The 21,874-nt window shown below is 34.1% G+C and overlaps 1 protein-coding gene across 1 annotated transcript; it reads right to left on the bottom strand.

The window, feature by feature from the left end:
• Window positions 1–1,080: 1,080 nt before the first annotated feature.
• Window positions 1,081–21,836, bottom strand: PPWD1 (peptidylprolyl isomerase domain and WD repeat containing 1). The gene is made up of 11 exons (XM_019743876.3): window positions 21,600–21,836; window positions 18,338–18,440; window positions 16,553–16,653; window positions 16,283–16,403; window positions 14,544–14,991; window positions 11,031–11,221; window positions 10,002–10,191; window positions 6,414–6,595; window positions 4,124–4,205; window positions 3,048–3,230; window positions 1,081–2,002 (listed from the first exon to the last, which is right to left on the bottom strand). The coding sequence occupies exons 1-11, from the start codon at window positions 21,787–21,789 to the stop codon at window positions 1,859–1,861; spliced, it is 1,935 nt and encodes a 644-aa protein (XP_019599435.1). The 5' UTR covers window positions 21,790–21,836; the 3' UTR covers window positions 1,081–1,858.
• Between the last annotated feature and the right edge of the window lie 38 nt (window positions 21,837–21,874).

The following is a 21,874-nucleotide window of genomic DNA, read 5'->3' as shown; positions in this document are numbered from 1 at the left end:
TTTAAAGAAGTCCTATCATTATTCTAAAAATTCTTTTTCTTGAACCATCTATCTTGTAGTAGTGCTAGTAGCCAATTCAAAGTCTTATTTGTGCTGTGGTTAGAGAAACTATAAAATAAAATAGGATAGGGACTCACATGTCAAATTTGAGATGTAGTTTAAGATTTAGAAATAATTTATTCTGTATTTTCAATGTAAGTCATGTTTAAATGAGTATTATAACTGTAGTGTTTTGAAAGGAGCTAAAATTTTGCATTGAGCAAAGAGGAACTTTTTAAAAATGTAACCTTGTTTCATTTGAGAACATTTAGCATTTTAAATAACCATTTTGGAAAATGGCTTGGAAAACTTAGCTGTCATCTATGAACTAATATTGCTAAGAGAAAGATTTTTATGAAACATTGGGATACTTCTCAATTTGCAAAGTAGTAATAGGGAAGATAGTGTTACTTGTCCCCTAAATGAATGAGTGAAAAGGACTAATGAATAAGCATCAGATGGTATCTTGCTAATGTAAAGCATGCTTTAAAAAAACATCTAGCAATTTATGTGTTTAGGTCTACTGATTACATTAAATTTGTGACATGGAATGGAAAAATTCATTAATCGAATATGATTTTGACTCAAAGCAAAATATTTTGAGGGAATGAGGCATCACCACCACTTGGTGGCAGTATTACCAAAAATGTAAGCGCGTAGGAATGAATAAATTGCTAGCTAGGTAAGTCTAAACACCTAAAATTAGGAAGGAAAGGTAAATGTCACAGTGAAAAGTTATTTTATGTTCAACTTTAAGTTGTTTTTAAAAGAAGGACACAATTTTACTTTAACGTAGCACAATTTAGCATATCCTACCATTATACAAGTTTGTGGTACAAAGTGAATAAAGGAAATAATCCTGATCAATAAAAGAAAAAGTGAAAGCTGAGATTTAAAGCATAAGAATGTGAATTCCCTAAACAAGTCTGTTAAACATGTTCCTCTTTTAAGTTCTTGAAGAGTCCGTCTGGAAGCTAGAAAAGGTAGTTCTTAATAGTTACGAAGTAAGTTATAAGGATAAGTGAAGAAAGGAAATCAATATAAGATTTTGAATTCATTGTTTTATTGCTCCAATTTCTTCTAATCTCTCCATTTATTAGATGCCCAAAGTTTTACTCATTATATATTTTTTGATGGCATATTTAATAAGGTAAGAAAAGATATGCTATAAACTTGAGGACAGAAAAATTATTTAGCTACATTAGAAAAAGAATGAAATAGTAAGTGAATCTGTATATAAAACCAAGGACTCAGGTATTCATTTACTCAAATTCTTATATTTGAAAGAATATTTGATAATTATTAGGGCATTTAACACTTGACTGAAGGGACTTCCTATTTTATACATTAAGTTTTACTTACCATTGCTTACTACTTAACAGTGATCAAAAGACAAAACTAATCCGCATAGAACACAAACCTTGTAAAACAAAGGAAATAGTATATACAGTCAGATCCTGGTGCCCTTTCTTTGTGGATCTGACGAAACACGAGGACAGATTTGGCATGTTTTAAGAAGGTAAATGCATACCATTCTTATTATTTACTATGGTTTTGAGTCTCATGAGAAATTACGTATAAGGAGTACTATTTGCCTGAATTCAGTCCATTCCAATGTTTCACCTCCCAGGATGAGAAATATTGCAAGAAAAAGGCAAAGTTTTTAAAAAGTGGCCTTTAATGAAAAATATAAAAATATAAAGCTGCATCCCTGAAACATGATTTGTATGTTCAGCAAGTCTTAAGAGATTTCTAATGTAAACTAATCCTGTGTTTACAATGTGTATTTTTGTTTACACAATACAATGAAACAATCAGTTTACTTGACAGTAATATTTATGATGCTGACATCCTCATAGGGTTTATCTGTTTTGGGATTAACTTTGACGTTGGAGATCCTTTGTACAACTTCCATTCCTTTAGTCACTCGTCCAAATACCGTATGCTTATTATCAAGCCAAGGCTGTGTTGGAGGACAAATGGAAAATCTTGGTAAACCCAGATTTCTTACATCACACCCTCTGGGTGAGCAAATTAAAGATGATTTAAATTTATGCTTCACTTCTTTATGTAATTAAAAAGATTTACAATAATTTCACTTAGTAGATTTTGAGTGATTTCATGTTTATAAGAAAAAATATAAAAGCATAGTTTAATGTAGGTATCTGTATGTTTCAGACCAAAGGGAGGTGGAAAATGTTTGCTAGAGGTAAGTTTCTTTGCATGGCTTAAAGAATTAAAGCTAAAACTTTAAAATCTCTCTGCAGGAATCCTACCTGCACAATTAAAGGCAATTTGGAATAGTTTAAGGAGCATGTGCTTTGGCACTAGAGAGGAGCTCAAATGCTAGCTCTGCTACTTAGTTGACCTTTGGCAAGTTACTCATGTCTCTTTGTTTCTCATCTATTATTTAAAACTTGGTATACTGATACTAGAAGTATTGTGACTATTATGTGAGACTACGAGTATGTAACTGGCATATGATAGTTATAAATATTTTTCATTCATTGCTTAGTGCTTAATTTCAAAAATTAAGTGTATAGTTTTATAATTTTGTGGAACTGCACAGCAGTAGAGTATACTGTTAAACTGTATTCCATCAAATCCACAATGCCATGGATTATTGGTTGCATTCTGACTTCAGATACAAATATGTGGGGAAAAAATGTCTTAAAATCAGGAATTTATATATTCTAATCTTCCCATTCTAAAAATGAGCAAACAGGCCCAGAGGTGAAATAATGTGTTTTGTGGATTGTACAAAACATTAATGGTAGCAAAGCTGACAAGAACTCAAGTATTCTAACTTACAGGAGTATTGTTTTACAAAGTAAAATCGGATTTGTTAGGTAATTTTATAATACATTTGCTAGTCTAAATGGTTTTCATTTTTACATCCTGGCAGATAGAAATAATGGTAGGGAACAATGCAGCTCTTTCTTCCACTGAATTCACTCTTAGATCACAATTATAAACTTCTGACTTACAGAAAATACTGTTCTACTTACCGTTGGTACTACTGTTATGAAAAACTGAGATCCATTAGTATTTGATCCAGCATTGGCCATGCTGAGTGTATATGGTCTGTCGTGTCGTAACGTTGAATGAAATTCATCTTCAAACTCTCCTCCCCATATGCTTTCTCCTCCCATACCAGTGCCTGTTGGATCTCCTGTCTGAATCATGAAGCCCTTAACAGAAAGTATACAAAAAACATTACACTGTTGTTTTCTATATGTATGCTTTGGAGTTTTATGTTTGCCAAGAGTGCTTTGTATTCAGTAAAAACTTTTAACAGTTAGTTACTCCATAAAGTGATTTTATTAAACTCTTATTAATTTATACTTTAATTTGGATGATGTATTTCCATTGTGCAACTGCTACCTAATTTCAATGATTAAAACAAAAATGCAAAGGTCTCCTCACTTATAGACATGTATTATCTTCCCCAATAATCTAACTAAAACCAATTAATAGTGTAAATAAGTTTTAGCATCTGTATAGTATTTAGGTCTTACATAATTGCCTCACTCTTCTTCCTTTCCCTAAGCACTTGGATTTTCTGGATTTCATTTCACTAATTCCTCCAGAACCCTGAAATGTGATTTTTCTTCTGCCATCTCAGACCTCTCAGTAACCAAGAACTACATCACTGCACCACCCGTTTTATGGAATGCTGCTCAACAAAATCCTGGGCAGAGTTCATTCTGCTCTTCAGGTATTAATGGTGACATCTGGGCTCTTCTATTATTTAAATTCATTATCTTCTAGATCTAGACCTTCTCTAGCCACTAGGAACCAGTTACTTTGGCTATTGGTTTTATCTCAGCATGACCCTCTCCTCATCTGACCCCGTTTTCAACTGTTGACAAGAGTATTGCTGCACTGTTTCTAAAAAGGTAACTATGCTACTGTTCCTGTCTTTGATTCTAGATCTGATATTCATGACCGTTCTTTTGGCTTCCATAGTCCATGTTTCCTATTCCTTTCTAATAAAGTGTGAGAGATTAAGACTCCTTAGGTTTAAACCTCTTGTTATGTAATAACATACTATTCCTTGAAGCATAATATTTGCATAACTTACCTTAATTATACGGTGAAATGTATGTCCATTATAATAACCATTTCTGCTGTGAACACAGAAGTTTTCCACTGTCTTAGGGCACCTAGTAAGACATATTTTAAAAATATGAAATCTATTCAGAGCATCTTAAGACAGTTTCTTTGCAGTTCTGCTTCCTAATGGTGTTTTCAATATCTTCTGAATGTTTCAGAAGGACAGTATTTTTTTCATAACCTCTTCTAATCTGAGGACAAGCAAGAGTTGAAAGGACATATAAGCAGTTGTATGTTATTTTTTAATGTATCTTTAGATCAAGATTGCTTATTATTTCAGTTTGACAGAATTTAATTTCAAGGTTACTTATCAGTTTAAAAAATAACAACCATAGCACCTTCAAATATATAGTTTCTGTGTATAGTGGGTTAAGTTCCTAGGAAAGTTAATTTTTTTTTAATAAACAATGTTATGGTACAGTGAAACATCCTCTTGTGATTAATTTTTACCTTTGTAACAGTTAAATTAGAGGTAAAAACCAAAAATTATTTTCCTACATTTATCAAATGCTGGTAACCTTAATAGCATCATAGCTGCTTATAATATGTCAGCTAAAAAACGAGTACACTATATGGGCCAGACACTTTACCAAACTTTGGAGATTGAACAGTCAAGAAAACATAGTGCCTGTATTTACGAATTTTATATCACCATGAGGAGATGACAGGGTCAGCAACCAAAAAAAAAAGAAAAACACTAAATTATTACAAAAAGCATGACACCAACATAAGGAGGCACACCTAACCCAGACTAGATATTCAGAGAAGCTTTCCAAGTTGAGATGTGAATTATGAGTGGGAGTTGGGGAGAGACGTGTGGCTGGCAAAGGGAATAGCCTGTGCAAATGCTTAGGAGGTAAAAAAGGATACTCAACTATTGCAAATGGGATCAAGTTCAGTATGTTCAGTGTAGCAAACGAACTGAAAATGGAGAAAGATAAGCTAGGAGGGCCAGCTAATGAAGACAGCTAGGAAGTCATTAAAGGATTTAGGGCAGAGAAATACAGGAAGTCTTCACTTAAGGTCAATGATAGGTTCTTGGACACTAGGACTTGAATCAAAACAATGTAGAACAAAACCAATTTTACCATAGGCTAATTAACATAAATGGGATAAGTTCCTATAGCTTTCTTTCTGGTCACAAAAACATCACCAAACTTCTAAATAAAGACCCAAAACACTTCTAATATTAATCATTAAAATAAATGTGAGCTATATATACATTTAAAAAGATTAATAAAAGAAAGCTAACTATTTCCCAACCCAATTATTCCAGTTTAGGTAATTTTTTATAAAAATGTTATGGTACAGTGACATATTCCTGATCAAGGACTTACTCACTGAAGTATCTCTTATATTTAATCAACTTTAAATAACAATCACACACGCTGAATATGAAGCTTTCTAAATAATATTAACTAATCTCATGGAAAGTTTAATACGGTACATCATGTAATAACTAGCTCTTCGAGCTGGGAATGGAAGGGAAAAATCAAGAGAATCTTGCATGAAGTACATCAGGGAATAACAGGCTTAAGTGGTTCATGGGTTCTGAGCACTTGAAATGAGATGGTCCTGGATGCTGGAACTGCCTGGTTCTTTGTTCAGTACCACAGTGTGGTATGATAAAACATCCATAACCAATAAATAAGTCCTTTTAAGTAAAGGTGTTGTAAAAGATGCCACCCTTTGCATTAAGACTAGCCAGATACTCTATTGTATTTGGTATTCTATGTTCATTTTGCAAACTTTTAAACTGTCTAGAATACTTTTCTTTTTTCAATGGAAGCCCTTATTTGTTTTATTGGAATTTATTTTTAAAACATGTTAACTTCTGGGACTAAGGAAGAGGTTAAGTAGATGTCTGGCAACTGTCAGGAAGGAAAAATAATTATCCTCTCCTTAAGGATTTGCTTTGAGAGGAAAGCCAGTTAAAAATAAGTGAGCCACAAAACTTATTGTTGGGATGAGCAATTAACAGTAATAATAATATGTTTGTATATCACTTTACAGTTTACATTTAGCACTGTTACATTTTGTCCTTATTTTATAAGCCTGTTATATATGTGTATATATGTATAAAAAAATTTCCCATTTTCTAGTGGAATGATTATCAGAAATCTCAGGGTTGTTGCTCTTTCACACATTTCAATTCTTTAAAATTTCTTAAGTCAAAATAACAAGAGTTTTAAGTTGCATAGTTTCTTCAAATATACACATTTACATTGGTGTTTTAAGATGACAAAAACAGTACATACTCAACAGGAAAAAGTTTGATGTGAATGTCTCCCATGCTTGTGTGGATAATCGCACTGTCTGAAACTCGTTTAGGTCCTTCAGCCTGAGTAGCTGCCATGACTTCTTCTTTAGAAGGTTTCTCATTAAAAACATCTCGGTCAGAATCTGCACTTTTGGTATCTTCTGGTTCTCGTTTGGTAAACTCAAGGAGGAAAATAAAAAGTGATTGAATGAATTAAATTTTTCATCAGGTTAAAAATTATGAACAAGAAAATTTCATTACTCAAATTTAGTAACTTCTTTAATAGCATGTTGATTCTTTAAAAAACAAAATTATTGTTAAGTTATAAAAATTAATTTATGATTTTGATTTAAAAAAATTCATTTCTAATGCAGTATTTGAGGAAAGTAAGAATTCACATCAGAAGAAATCCTTATTTCAGGAATTACTTCCTATTATAGGATGTATAGGCAGTTAAATTATTTTTATACTTATCTAATATGAAAATAATCCATATAATGAAGATGTACAATTTTAAGTAAGATTTAATATCCTTTGGGGTAGAAATATTGGGGGCTCACATTTAACAAGATACAGTTTTACGTGAGGGACCTCTCTACTTCTGCATTCTAGCATGTCCTAACCTGCCACCTGTTGATAGCTTTTCAATCTGGAATCTCTGGGTTTGAATTTCAGCTCTGCCATTTACTAGTTATGTGACTTTGGGGAAGTAAATTTATTTTGTCCATTTCCTCATTCTAAATGATGATAGGAATCCATTCTAAATGGAATAGGAAGTACCTCAAAATGATACCTTGTGAAGATTAAATGAAGGGATGAAGTGCTTAGAGAACAGTTTTTACTATACAGAGGGCACTATATACACATATTAATAATTATTATGAGCAGGACCGCATGCTAGGTAGGATGAGGATTCAAAGACCAATCAGTAATGGATCCTGACTTTTTTTTTTTTTTTTTTTTTTTTGCAGAGCACCATCTAATATAGCTGAACCCTGAAGTTTGGAAGAAAGAACACAAATTTTGAATGAAGTTGTAGAAATCTCACAATCCTCAGGGTATAAGGAGAAGTGAGAAAAACCTTTCAGTTGTTAAAACTCTGGACTTCCCAAAGCCTCTTTCTTTTATCTAACTCTAAATAAGTAGACATCTTTCCTCCCAAGAAAGCTCTACTTGATGCCAAATGAGTTCCAGGAAGGTAAAGCTAGTGCCCCAGGCCCTCTTGCCTAATATTCCTTGATCCATTTGGACAGAATCCAAAAAAAAGAAACAACCAAGCTAGGATGTTATTGCATTAACATCTTATTCTCCTGTTTTCAAAGGAATATTAAATAATATTATTTATATTAATTTTTAAATACCTTGATTTAGCTCACATATGGTATTACTAAAGTTCAAATTTTGTAAAATTTTACTTCATAATACTGGATTTGAAAAAAGGAAATCGCATACATATATATGTACATATATTATAAATATATATATAATATATATATATATACCATTTTAATTTTGCTTAAGACTATGTACATGTAATAAAACTGAAAGCTCATTCATGAAAATGTTAGCTATATAAAGACAGTACGAGTCACTTATTTTTGTTTTTCTATTTCTTCAAAGTTTACAAGGAACATGTGTGATTTAATCAACATAAAAGTAAACTCTGGGGAAAGAAAAACAAAACACAACTTGTTACTTAGGTTTTTAATAAAGTGGATGGAAATTGTATGTGTTTTTAGTGTATATCAAGGATTCTCTTTTGTGATTAATTTTTACCTTCAAAACAGTTAAATTAAGGTTAAAAAAATTATTTTCCTACATTTATCAAGTGCTTGTAACCTTAACAGCATCACAGCTGCTTATAGCATATCAGTTGAATGAATGAGTGTACTATAGGGGTCCAGACACTTTACCAAAATTTGTGGACTTAATAATCAAGAAAACAGTGCCTACATTTACAGATTTTATATCATCATGAGGAGATGACAATGTCAGCAACCAAAAAACAAAGAAACAAACAAAACACGACCAAATTATTCCAAAGAGTATGATACGTGACACCAACATAAGGAGGCACACCTAACCCAGACTAGATATTCAGAGAAGCTTTCCAAGTTGAGATGTGAATTATGAGTGGGAGTTGGGGAGAGACGTGTGGCTGGCAAAGGGAATAGCCTGTACAAATGCTTAGGAGGTAAAAAAGGATACTCAACTATTGCAAATGGGATCAAGTTCAGTATGTTCAGTGTAGCAAATGATCTGAAAATGGAGAAAGATAAGCTAGGAGGGCCAGCTAATGAAGACAGCTAGGAAGTCATTAAAGGATTTAGGGCAGAGAAATACAGTAAGTCCTCAGTTAAGGTCATTGACAGGTTCTTGGACACTGGAACTTGAATCAAAACAATGTAGAACAAAACCAATTTTACCATAGGCTAATTAACATAAATGGGATAAGTTCCTATAGCTTTCTTTCTGGTCACGAAAACATCACCAAACTTCTAAATAAAGACCCAAAACACTTCTAATATTAAACATTGAAATCAAACATTGAAATAAAATGTGAGCTATACCTGTATTAAAAAAGATTAATAAAGTAGATAATTATTTTCCAACCCACTTATTCCACTTTAGGATCATAGGTAGCTGGAGCCTATCCCAGCAGCTCAGAGCAGGGCTCAGGGTAGGAATTACCCTTGGACAGGACACTACTCCATTGCCGGGTGCGCTCGCCCTCTCTCTCTCACACTGGGACAATTTAGACACCAATTAACCTATCGTGCACATCTTTGGGATGTGGGAGAAAAACAGAGTACTTGGAGAAAACCCACATAGACATGGGGAAAATGTGCAAACTCCACACTGACATTGGTCCTGGCCAAGAGTCAATTTTTTTTCTCATCAAAATTATAATGAAACGTTATTTAAGGACCTGTAGTCACATTCGGGCCTTAGGAAGTCTCTGACTGCAGTGAAGGAAAGAATGTGAGGGCAGGGGTCTCTAGGCTTTATAGACATTTCTGCTTGGCTGAACAATTAGGACGATGTTACTCCTAGGTAGTTTGATTTTGAGCCCAATTTTAGTTAACATGCAAAGTACTTGTAATTAATTCTCCCAGAAAAAAAAATTCCTCAGGAATAAACAATTCCAAGATAGCAACGTTACAATGCAGTCAAAAGATAAAAAAAACAAATGTGTAGAGAAGAAAGTTAAGTGTGGGGGAGATGTATTCAAGAGTAAAAACTGTAAAATAGTAACAGAAGAATTTTTAAAACCCCATAGCAAAACTATTTTGGATTCAATTATTACCATAACCACTTACTTCCTATCGTCTTAGACAACACAAATAGTTGTAGAAGCCAGGTTGAAAAATTTTCAAAACAGGATGGAAAACAGTACAGAAATACTTAAAATCAAGTCCTAGTTAAAAATTCTACAATATTAATGTTGTAAGATGGTATTCTGGTTGTTTAGAAAGTCTGCTATTATTGCCAACATTCTCTTCAGTTGAAAGCACAAGCTAAGAAAATAAAACTCCAACCAAACTGGAAGAAACATTAAGATCTATCTCTCAGTACTTCCACATACCATATAAAATCTATTCTTTTTGAAAGATGTGCAGACTATTGTTGGATCAGCTTGAATATTCTGAAGAACAGGGTTTTCAGAAGCTTTCATTTCTATAGTAGTTGCAGCACGATGTTTTTTGGCTATCCCCTGGAACAAAGCCAATTGCATCACTCTAATATTTTCTTGCTTGCCTAAGATCCGCACACACCTGGAAAATACGTTTTATCAAATAAAATCATCAGAATTAACTCTAATTATAACAACTACACAGATAAAAGCAGGGAATAGTTATCTTTATCTTTGTACAAAACAACTAGTGAAAGGTTTTTAAAAAGTATTTCTCTACCCCCCCCCCAAAAAAAAGTTATTTAAAATTGGTAGGCAGCTATAATTTTTAGGTTACAAAAATACAATCATTCACTCATACAGTTTTAACCTATCCCTATTATTTTAACCTATCTGCAAACCTTCAAAGATTTTGTATTGCCAAGAACTACAATACAAATTTGTTTATATGTGAGAATGTACAGCACAAGATTTTTTCTCCTTAAAATATACTTTAAGTTCTTTTTATTTACATTCAGTGATAGTATCTGATTGTAACTATTCTGTACTAAGACCAAATGGACTGTTTGTACAAAAGGCTTATTGTGGTTTCATGCATTTTAACTTCTGATTTTATGTCTAGCAGGATGTAATGCTGAATTCTGTGGTTAAAATATTTGGCAACGTTTAACATGAACCAGGCTAATTTAAATCAATAAGCAAAAGACAGACTATAACTTGTTAAAAAAAAAACAAAAAAAACTTGAAACTATGCATATCTTCTTTCCATTTCTTTTACAAACATGAGTGGAAACTTTTTACATAAGATTATAAACAACCAAAAGACCACAGAAAAATCCAGTCAAAACATTTGGTTAAGTTTAGACATTTGGGACCATTCCACTTGTCTTGGAACAAACAAAACTCCCATTGTTTCCCCGACCGAGGAAATGGTCCCCCATAAATGCATTTTTAAAAAACATACATCATATTAAAGCTTACCGGTTTGTTTCTACATTTATTACTTTAATGCCCAGCATTGTTCCATACAGCACAAAGTGTCCAGTTTCATCAAAAACTATATTAATTAATCTCACTGCATCCACCTTCTCCAACTCACGTTCTACAGCCATTCGTCGGCCAAACTCCATGTCTGGGAGCTGCTGCCTCATCTGCTGTAGTTCAGTAAACATCTAGGAAACACACCACTTATTAACAAAAAGCTACATAATAAAGGGAATGAGAATTTAAATAGAAGCAGAGTATACATGAAGAGTCACTGACAGTCTGTATACTTATATATGTTCTTAAGGAGGATTCCAAACATTAAGCAGGAAATAAAAAGATATCAGTAAGTTCAATCATAAAATATATTTACACTAACTGGTTTCTCCAATTAAAACAAAACCAGTTAGTTAATATAATTACTGCTTTTCCTACAGAAACAACAATATATCTGCTGCCTTTTATAAGCTATAGACTAGCACTTTCTGATAGAAATACAATGCAAACCATATATGTAATATAAAATTTTCAAATAGCCACATTAAGCAAAACAGGTAAAACTAATAATGTTTTATTCAACCCAATATATCCAAAATATTAAGCAATTTAATAAAATTGAGATAAATTATACCTCATATTAAGGTTTGAAATCTTGTATTTTATAATTTTAGCTGATCTCAATTTGGACTAGGCACATACCTAGTGTTTAAGAGCCACATGTGCCTAGTGGCTACTACATTGGGCAATACCGTGTTTCCCCGAAAATAAGACCTAACCGGAAAATAAGCCCTAGCATGATTTTTCAGGATGACATCCCCTGAACATAAGCCCTAATGTGTCTTTTGGAGCAAAACTTAATGAAAGACCCACTCTTATTTTTGGAGAAACACGGTAGCTATAGACTATGAGGTCCTTATTCAAGGATCCTGGGGTCTGACATACGAGTTGTATAACAAGCACTCCATTTTTGTTCAATGAATGAACTCTTATTATTCCACTAATGTGTAACAATTTCATGATATTTCAGAAAATGTTTCAAGTTATTTTGACATTGAGCACAACTACAGTTAGAATATCATTAGATAACTAGGACATAGGATAGATATGGGTGCACTTTAGTATGAAAATTTTGTTTACTTTTCTTTAGAATAGTTAAAACACAATTTTCAAAATAGGGATCACATCTTAATTATTATGTACTATTACACTATAAGCCTCCCAAAAGATACGTTCTTTACATTCAGTTTTCCAGATGTTTAGGGCATCAAAGAGCAGAATTCAAAAGTAGCTCTCCAATGCAGATTAAAATAGGCCAGACTTAGGTCTCATCTACTTCTATCCTTTTTTCATGCTTGTGTTAACTGGAAATCTCCAGGGTTTTTTTTTCGTTTGTTTGTTTGTTTTTTAGATATGGAAAGAACAATATACTCTGAAAATCAAAAGGCAGTATGTGTGTTAGGGAACAAACAACATGTATTTCATAAATGTTAACCCAATGTGATAAGCACATCAAAATCTTTTTACAGTATTCTAGCAGGGCCTCTGTAATACACAGTTGTGTGGCCATATGCAGTGATTCTGGTTAATAAATACTAAAAGATACAACTTCACACCATCCAATTAAATTTCTCATCGGTTATACTAGGACACTTAACTGGTTAGACACCTCCCCCTGTAACATGGAGCTGTGAAATTCCAGTCACTGACTACTCACTAGCATTGTAACTAATTTAATTGGCATTTGCTTTTTTTTTTTTCAAACTCTCATTATGAATCTCAACTTCTATCATAGGCTTTACTACTGTACTGACCATTGACCTCTTAACACTTTAGTTCTGTCACTTCGACAAATGTTGAAGACAACAAAGGAGTGGATGGAACAGCTCAGAGTATATATATTAAGAGATTTACTAAGTTCAATCATAAAATTGATTGAGATTAAATTTATGAGACCAATCATAAAATACCCAGGGACTAGGATTTGAATATTTCTTTTCCTAAGGAATCTTGGAAGAGCTGCAAGTTGGTAGAGTTTTTAAATTATACTTAAATTGAAACTAATAACTCGTTACCAGCCACCACTAAAGAAGAAAACATCACCACCAAGGTTTCTTTTCTTAAAAGCATAGTAGAAAGCTATCTTCTTCCAATAAAATGAGTCATGAATCCGGATGATTTGACTAGCAAATAGAACTTTATGTTTGTCTCAAGTCACATTACTTCAGGCAGATAATCTATCTAGCTTGTTACCCTTGCCACCAAACAGGAGTGTACTTATAAAGTGACAGAATTTTTGAAAAGCTTAATGCCAAGAATATAATGTAAACTGGTCATTACCAAGACTGTGGAATCAACACTGTCATACAGTAAACATTATCGCTACAAAGGTTCAACCCACAGATTCTCAGGGCACACCATCGGCAGAGAACCACCTGATGAAAACAGTTGATGAGACCCAAGTTTCCACAAAAAGCAGTTAACTTTGCATTAATAAAAACTATACAACTATATGCTCTAACAAATTCTTGTTAGCAGTAATTACGTGTCAGATCCTGTTCTTAATGGAGATAATATCATGAGCCAAAACAGATACAGGACCACAGATCAATCGCATAGTTTAGTCTACTGGGAGTTGATACACATTAATCAAATAAGACCATACCAAATGCTTTAAAATAAATAGTGATATACAGTCACATACAAAAAGTTGTCCTAGACTGAATGAAAAGTGAAAAATTCCCAAAAGAATTGATTCTTTGAGATTTGAAGAATGAGTTCAATAGGTAATGGGAGAAATGAGGGGGGAGGGGTCAAAGGAGGACATGATCAGTATGTTCTTTTAAAAGACTGCTCTGGGTATATAGCATGGAAAACAGATTAGGAGAAAGCCAGAATAGATACAAGCAGTAGGCCATGCAATAGACCAGGCAAAAAATCATGATAGGATAGTGACAGTTATGCTGAAATGAAATGGATGGATTTAAAGCATATTTAGGAAGTAAAATTGTCAGGACTCATGAGAAATTAAATAGAGGGGTAAAGAAATAGAGTTATGGAGGACTCAAATTTCTGGCTTGTGCAAGTAGATGGATGTTGATGCCATTCATGAAAACGGAAAAAAGGGATAGGACCAGGCCTATTAATAATAGAAAGCTGGAGAAATAAATCTGGGAGTAGTCAGACAGGAGCGAACAGAGTGGGAAGAGAAGGGGGCCTAGAATAAGTTTTGAGGATCTTAAGAGAATCTGCTTACAAATAAAACAAAACTGAAAAAACAGCCACATAAGTAGAAGGGTAACTGGCTCAGAAGACCTTACATCATAAACCTAGGGAAGACACCCTTGAAGAGCAACAATACAAGACAGCAGACAGTTGAATACTATCTTTAATGTGCTAAGAGAAAATAACTGTCAATCTAAATATCTATATTTAGAAAAATATTTTTAAGAAATAGCATTAAATAAAGATTTTCAGAAATGTAAAATCTGAATAAATATAAATTGCACTTACACTTAGTGATTCATCAAAGACTCTCATGAGTTTTCCAGTTAAAAACCTAAAAATTCTGACTTTTCTATCAGTCCCAATTGTAGCTATTTTCTTTCCATCCGGTGAAAAACATATGCTGGTTGGAAAAGCCTTGCACTTGGCAAATTCATATAAATCTGTGTCAGTTTTATATTCCCAGTTCACATTTTTGGGGAATTTATATTCATGAGGAGGCCCAGTCCAGTATTCAATCATTCCAGATTTGTCAGAAGACACTACTGCTTTGTAAACTGGGTTTAGCCGTATCTGAGTAAGAGGTGATGTATGGAGTTTGTCAAAAACATGAAGTGGCTGGTTATCTCCTCGACCATCATAAATAAAAATTTTTCCTGTACTCTTCTCAGAAGCAGCAACTGAAGATATAGCATCCCCTGGGCAATAGATCCACTCACATTGTCCAGGAAAATAGCTGAAATAGTAAAGAATTGAGGGGAAAAAAGAGGTCAACACAAGTAAGCATCCCTCTCCATTCGTACCACCAAAAAATGTCCTGGCCAGTGATTTAGCTAGTTTTGGATTCCTTGCTCAAAAGAAGCAAAGAGATACAGAATGGAGAGGAATAACTAAGAACAGTTACTAAGTTTTCTCTTCCTGACCTCACCAATGAAATGGTAATAAATTCTGAGGAGTTATCAAACTACAAGAAGAGAATTGCATAGCAAACCATTTACTTCTCTTGGGTAGATAATGAAACTTAGTCAGACCTGGGCCTTAAAATATTGTGGGGCATTACTTTTGGGATCTCTATGTGTCAATCGATGTACAACTTACTCTTAACTAGGTTAGCATGTAACAGTATACATTACAAATCCATTCTTGAAATATTCAAGTTCAAAATATTTCAGTTTTGACTATGCTCAAAAGAAAAACATTTTTATATCACACTCTCATTATTAGTAACTAGAGAGTGGGGCCCTATTCCCACATGCTTGTGGCCTTCCAAGAATAGGGAGATATCATTTCCTCTCCCCAATGCCAATGAAGACACAGTGTAAAACACAGAAGAGAATCCATACCAGAAACCAAACCCTTCTGGAACCTTGATCTTGGACTTTGCAGCCTCCCGAACTGTGAGAAAATAAATTTCTGTTGTTTAAGCCACCCACTCTATGTAGTCTTTTATTATGACAGTCTAAGCAGACTAAGACAAGTCCCAAAACTGTTTCTGATAATGCTATAACTTTCAAGCTGACATTTATTTAGAAATATGTAAATTTAGTGCGTTATCTTAAAAAAAAACATACTTAAAACAAAGTATTAGTCTCATTATTGTGCAGTTTAACCACAAAGTTAGGGTATCAGTATACTTCAAGTTTAAAATCATCAACAAATAACCTCAATTCCAAAAATGTGCATAAGATTTGTAAGAACACAACACCATATTACTGAAAAGAGCACAACAAAGAAGTTAATTCTAGGTACCAGTAAATGAGATATGATGATCCTTCTTGTTAAGTAGTGTTAAACGGATATAATAAATTCTTGCCATGATGCTGTTTGGAAATTTCTGCAGTGATTAATGACAAACTCACAGCAGAAGCCTCCACATAGCATCAAAACAAGAATTCACCATATCTAATTTTCCCAAAGGTACATTTTTTAATGGCATGGTAATGTATTGTTTAGAAATACCTATGAAATGATGTAGTTTAAATATTATTTCCCTAAATTAAAAAATCTATCATTTATAAAGGACTCACCCGAGCTTCAGCATATTGATCATGTCGAAGTTCACGACATCAAACACCTTCATTGCCTTATCGTCGCCCACAGAACAGAACAACGCTCCCTCGGAACTAACTGCAATACTCTCAATAACTCCTATTTAAATAAACCAAATTAAAACATCAAATACCAATGAAATAAATGCACGATTGAAAGCAAAAAACACTTTAAAAGAAATGTTACCCAGTACAGTTTTAAAAAGTCCCCCACCCCCCAAAACAGAAAGAAAAATTTGAAATTCTTACCCAGGTGACTACGAAAATGTTTAACAAATTCAATTCCCTCTTCCACTTTTTTCCAGAACTTAACATGTCCATCATGACTGGCAGTAATAATAAAGTCTGTCCTGCATATATAAAATTGTAAAAGTTGATTTCTAAAACAAATCTATGAATCACTCAATACCCCTTAAAGCAATCATTCACTGACAATCTTTGACTCTTTTATAATAGGTTTTCAAAAAAAACCAAATCTTCGTTTATGCAGGCCACTATATTAGAGTAGATAGAACATTGCAAATGTTGAAGCTCATTTCTGGATATCACAACAGTTGGTGTCGTTAATTTTAATCTTAAGAGCTAGGATCCAAATTGAGCTAGGATGTGACATTAAAAAAAAGAAATCTCACCAGGAATCACGAGACCATGGGGTCCTTTTATGCTAAAATTACCCTATAAGCAGTCCTTTCACAAGGAAAATGTTCTATTTTTCAGAAGCTGATAAATAATTCTCAACATACTGCTTTCATATATAGTAAAATTCAACGTGTTTGTTTTATAACCTAGGCAAGGTATTTTGCTTGTTTAAACTATGAAAAAGATTTTGTACAGAATCATCTTGCCTATAAGGTACATAAAAATAGAAACTATTTATTGAAACCTAGTATGTGTCAGGTACTTGACACACATTAGTCTTTACAGCAACTCTATTAGAGTGGGTATTTTTATTACCATTTTACAAAATAGGAAATAGTTTTAAAATGTTAACTGTATTTGCCCTAGGTCCATAGCTGGAGAATGGCATTAAATTATCAGATCTGCCTAACTTCAAAACCTATTCTTTCTATTATACTCTGTTGCCTTGGGTTAAAAAGAGAAAAAAAAAAAAAATTGAGAGAGTGATAGCAATGCTAGTCCAATATGCTGCTTTATACACTACAGATATTTTATTTAATTAAATTTATATCTTAAATTGTCTCCAAGAAATCAAGAATATATTGATCCAAAGAGCAACGTAATTAATTTACTTCTTTCCATAATTACTGCCAATATCATCCATCACATCTCATCCCAATTTCTATACTAATCTCCTAACTGCTCTCACTGAATCCATTCTTGCCCTATTTAAATCCATTCATTTCACCACAGCCAGAGTGGTCTTAAAAGTAATAAATCTGATGTTATTCTCCTGATTACAGGTTCAAAATCCACATAAGGAATATAAAACGCTGGGATTTAGCCCTTGCCATTTTTTTTTTCTCCAGCCTCATCTAAAACTGTTTCCTTACTTATAAAATGCAGATTATATTGCTACTTCATAAGCTTGTTCTTAAGATAAATAATTTGTGGAAAAACTTTAGAACAGTACTGGGATAATATGAGCTTAACATACAGAAGTATATTACTATTATTATCCTGTTCCAAATCCCCGTTCATCTACCTTGAAGGTGCTGTGACATTTCCACAATGTGTTAGTTCTCATCATTTTCCCCATTAGTACTGAAGAGGCCAGTTACCAATTACTCCCATCTTAAGTAATATACTCTTTCTTCTGGGAAGCTCAGACAATACCTGGTTCATCCCCTTTTGGCATTTTATCTCCAAAAGACATACACACAAACTAAAGAGTTCTTAGAAAATATAATGCATTCCTTGTATGACATAGGAAAGAACATGTAGGACTTAAAACTATTACAGAACCTGTGGAATTATATAGAAATCCATAATATCTTAAAGTTACTTCTACAAGTCCACCTCAAAATTGAAGCATTTAAAAAAAAAAAATCTTGGAAAAAAATGTGATCGACTTACTTGGTGCATACCACATGGGTAATAACATCTCTGTGCATGTAACTGCGCTCGTACATGGATGCACTGGGGAGATTATCAAGATAGACTCTTTCAAACTCTAGAACTGAAAAAAAGCAAAGAAAAAAAGTTATTTTTAGCAACTGAAACTAAATACTATTTTGTATTTTCTTTAAGTTTTCTAAGTTCTATTTTGTATTTTCATCTAGATTTTCTTTAATTTCTGTCAATTCCACATGTAATGAAAATAAAAATCCAGTGTCTCTCATGTCAGTTTTAACTTTTATTATTGCACGGTACTGAAAAGCACTATTATTTATTAAGTCAAGATGAGTTTCAGGTGTTAATATAGATGCTTCACTGTCCCCAGAACTTAAGAATTGAGTTTGAAGATTCCATTAAAAAAAACAAAACAAAAAACCTTAAAAAGCTTCATGAAAATACTACAACCACCTTTCTAACCATGTAGATTCAATTAGTGCTAATTTAAATAAGTAATAAAAAGCCAGGGGCCATCTATTAAGATGTCTCATATCTTTAAGGCACTGATCCTCTTTGAAGTCACTGATATTGGGATTTTTTTAGAGCTGAGAAAATCCTAGAGAATATCCAGTTGAGTGCTTCTCATTTTTCCGGGGCAAAACATTTGTAAGAGCGGTAATCTGAGGACACAGTGATTGCATTACATGCGCTATAAACAATTTTACTAGTAAAAAAATGACATTATAAGTGTACCTAATAAAAGTCCAATGATGGCCAAACTACCTACAAAAAGTTGCTAAATTACATATGATGAGTTACTTCACCTTTTTATAACTACTGTATAGCAGACTCAAAGCTAGTCTGACAAACTATTTTTCCCTTCATTTTTATTAACAGAATCCCCATTTTTATAACAGCAGCTGTAAGATGACCTTTCTCACCTTCTCCTGCCGTTAGGTGTGACCATGTGTCAATGAGATAAAAGTGGAAGAGTTGTGAGATGTTAAAATTGTATGATGGTAAAGAAGTCTCCTTGAAAAGGTGTACCATTCTTCCCTTCCTCAATCCAGCTTGAATTGGGATACGTGCACTGTAATTCTAATAACCATTTAGGATGAAAATGAGGGCCATACCCTAGTGATGTTAGGGCTAAAAGCTGGAAACGGCCTAGGTTCCTTTTGAGCCCCTACATCAATCCTAGACTGCCTACTTTGGGGCTTCTTTTCACGTGAGAGAAGTATACCTCTATCTTTTTAATGTTACTGTCATTTTGGGTTTTTCTGTAATATGCAGTTAAATTTAATCCTATTTGATACACATTCCTTTTGCTGTTTGTTAGTTCACTTGTTGAATAGATTTTATTGAAAATGAAATAGGTTTTAAGGCACATGGGCATAAAGAAGAGCAACACATAGTTCCTGTCCTTGAGAATCCATGAATTAAAGGTAGTGCCATATAATTATTCATAATGTTTTTCTGAAAATGTATACAGAAGTTCAAAGTCCAAAGAACATATTAAAGGGAATGGTTCCATTCCTAGAAAGCTAAAACACTGTCTTTTTAGATAAAAATCTTCATTGATTTTTTTTTTTTAACATTTAATGTGTTTTAAAATTTCAGTTTTATTCAAACTGAATACACTACTGACTGGCTTAAATACAATAAGCATCTAATTAAGGGTGAAGATTTGCACCCCTAATGATTTCTATCTCTGAATTGTATTAAATTTATAAGATCTTTTTCTCATAACACTAATATCAGCACTTCGGTATTTTGGGATTTTCCCATTCCCCCACTTATTTCCATAGAAGAGGATATGCAAAAATATTCTAAATCAATCATAAACACCATAATATTCATTCATTCGGTAAATACTGAGTATCTGCTATATGCAAAGCACTGTACCAAGCACTGGAGCAAAACTAGCTCCTATATCCTTATAGTCCTAGCAGTAGAGAGAAACATTAATCTATGACATGAATAAATATACAATTTAAAAATGTAGCAAGTGAAATGAGGAAAAAGTTGCTATGGAAACATTTATCAGGAAGACCTGGCAGTAAAAAAGGTAATGCACTTTAAGGGTGTCAATGTACAAGGTTCTAAAAAGCAGCTTCTTCAAAATTTGGACACATAAAATTTGAAAGCTACCTGTAAATTCAGCACCATAAACACTACCTCAGAGTTATCAGCAATGTGCTTTAGAAACCCAGCCCAGAATGGAGAAGTCACAGGCTTCCCAGAGGTGATGGCTGAGTGCTAACGGATGAACAAGTCAGCCAAGTGAAAGGGTTGAGGGGAATAATTCCAGGTAGAGAGACACTATGACAGCCTGACCCTCATCCAGAGGAGAAAATGACTATGGCTGGAGCGCAAAGGAGAAATGACGGGTTAGGAGAGGAAAGTATGGAAATATGCTGGTCGGATGAGAAATCATATCATGAAGGGCCTTATATGCCATGTTAGGGAGATTAGGGACTTTGTTTTGAAAATAATGAGAAATCACTTAAGAGTTAAGTAGGGAGAGTGATAAAGTAAGATTTGAGCTTTCACAAAGATCACATTTTCATGGTCCTATACGTTTAAGGAAAACATTTCATTGAACAACTTGAAAAACAAGAAAATTTAATCTATCCCTTTACCCACTCCTTTTATTTGATACAATTTTGTCACTATTCCACATTAGTGGCAAGATGCTTCATGCCATGGTATGTAACGAGCACGGATTGAGAACCACAGACCTTGGCTTTCAAGTGAAAAACGTGTGATCCAGGTAACTTACGTAACTTTCCCTAGGTCAGAAAACTCATTAGTGGAAGAGTCAGGGTGGAAATTAGCTTTACCTACACTTCACGATTCCAAATGGGCACCGCCGTCCCTCCGCTGCGCAACACACTACCACTCCTCGGCTAAAAGCCTGAGAACCAGGACTTTTTTCCCACAACTGCTACACGGAGTTAGAAACTCCAACCTCATATGGCTGCAGGGATTAAAAGAGAGGTGCTAAGCACGTAGTAAGTCTCGGTACAACTAAGCATTAGCATCTGTTATAACAAATCGGTGATTAATAGTATTTGGTATTATAAAAAAGACACTGTACTGCGCCCAAATCACGCTTTCAGGAGGACGTACAAGTACAGAGTGGCCAGAAGTGAGAAGACGACCCTCTGTTCTGAAGGCACAAAACCCCACAAACACACCACCCGTTTTCGAGTCAGGCTTGAACTCTCCTACTCGTGGCTCGCAGCATTCCACCTCGCCCGGGGCTTATCCCTGTAACTACCTTTCCTCTTCTTGGCCAATGTTGCCTCTACAGGTAAAGGCCCAACCCAGCGCTCTTCATTATCCTCTTCGTTCTCTTGGGCCACTGGTACTGCCACTGTCAGCTCTCTTTCTTTGAGCTCCGTTTTTTCCGGTTCCTCCGGGTCCCGGCGCCTTCTCCTCTTTTGCTGGGAATCACCTTCTGCCGCCATGTTGACCGAATCGTCGGAAAAGGCGCGACACACACAGAGCGGCAACCAATCGCAAGGCAGCGGCGCAACTTTACCGTCAGCGGCC

This window comes from Rhinolophus sinicus, chromosome 3 (assembly GCF_057876585.1).
Source record: "Rhinolophus sinicus isolate RSI-liver-muscle chromosome 3, RSI-T2T, whole genome shotgun sequence".
Classification (NCBI taxonomy): Eukaryota; Metazoa; Chordata; class Mammalia; order Chiroptera; family Rhinolophidae; genus Rhinolophus; species Rhinolophus sinicus.
This window is presented reverse-complemented; position numbering and strand designations above follow the sequence as displayed.

Excerpts from the sequence above, each read along its gene's own strand:
- PPWD1 (XM_019743876.3), bottom strand. The coding sequence starts at position 21,789 with ATGGCGGCAGAAGGTGATTCCCAGCAAAAGAGGAGAAGGCGCCGGGAC. Across the intron at positions 11,222-14,543 it reads TCTTTGATGAATCACTAAGT|ATGTTTACTGAACTACAGCA; the intron begins GTAAGTGCAATT and ends TGTGTTTCCTAG. Across the intron at positions 10,192-11,030 it reads ATAAATGTAGAAACAAACCG|GTGTGTGCGGATCTTAGGCA; the intron begins GTAAGCTTTAAT and ends CGTATTTTCCAG.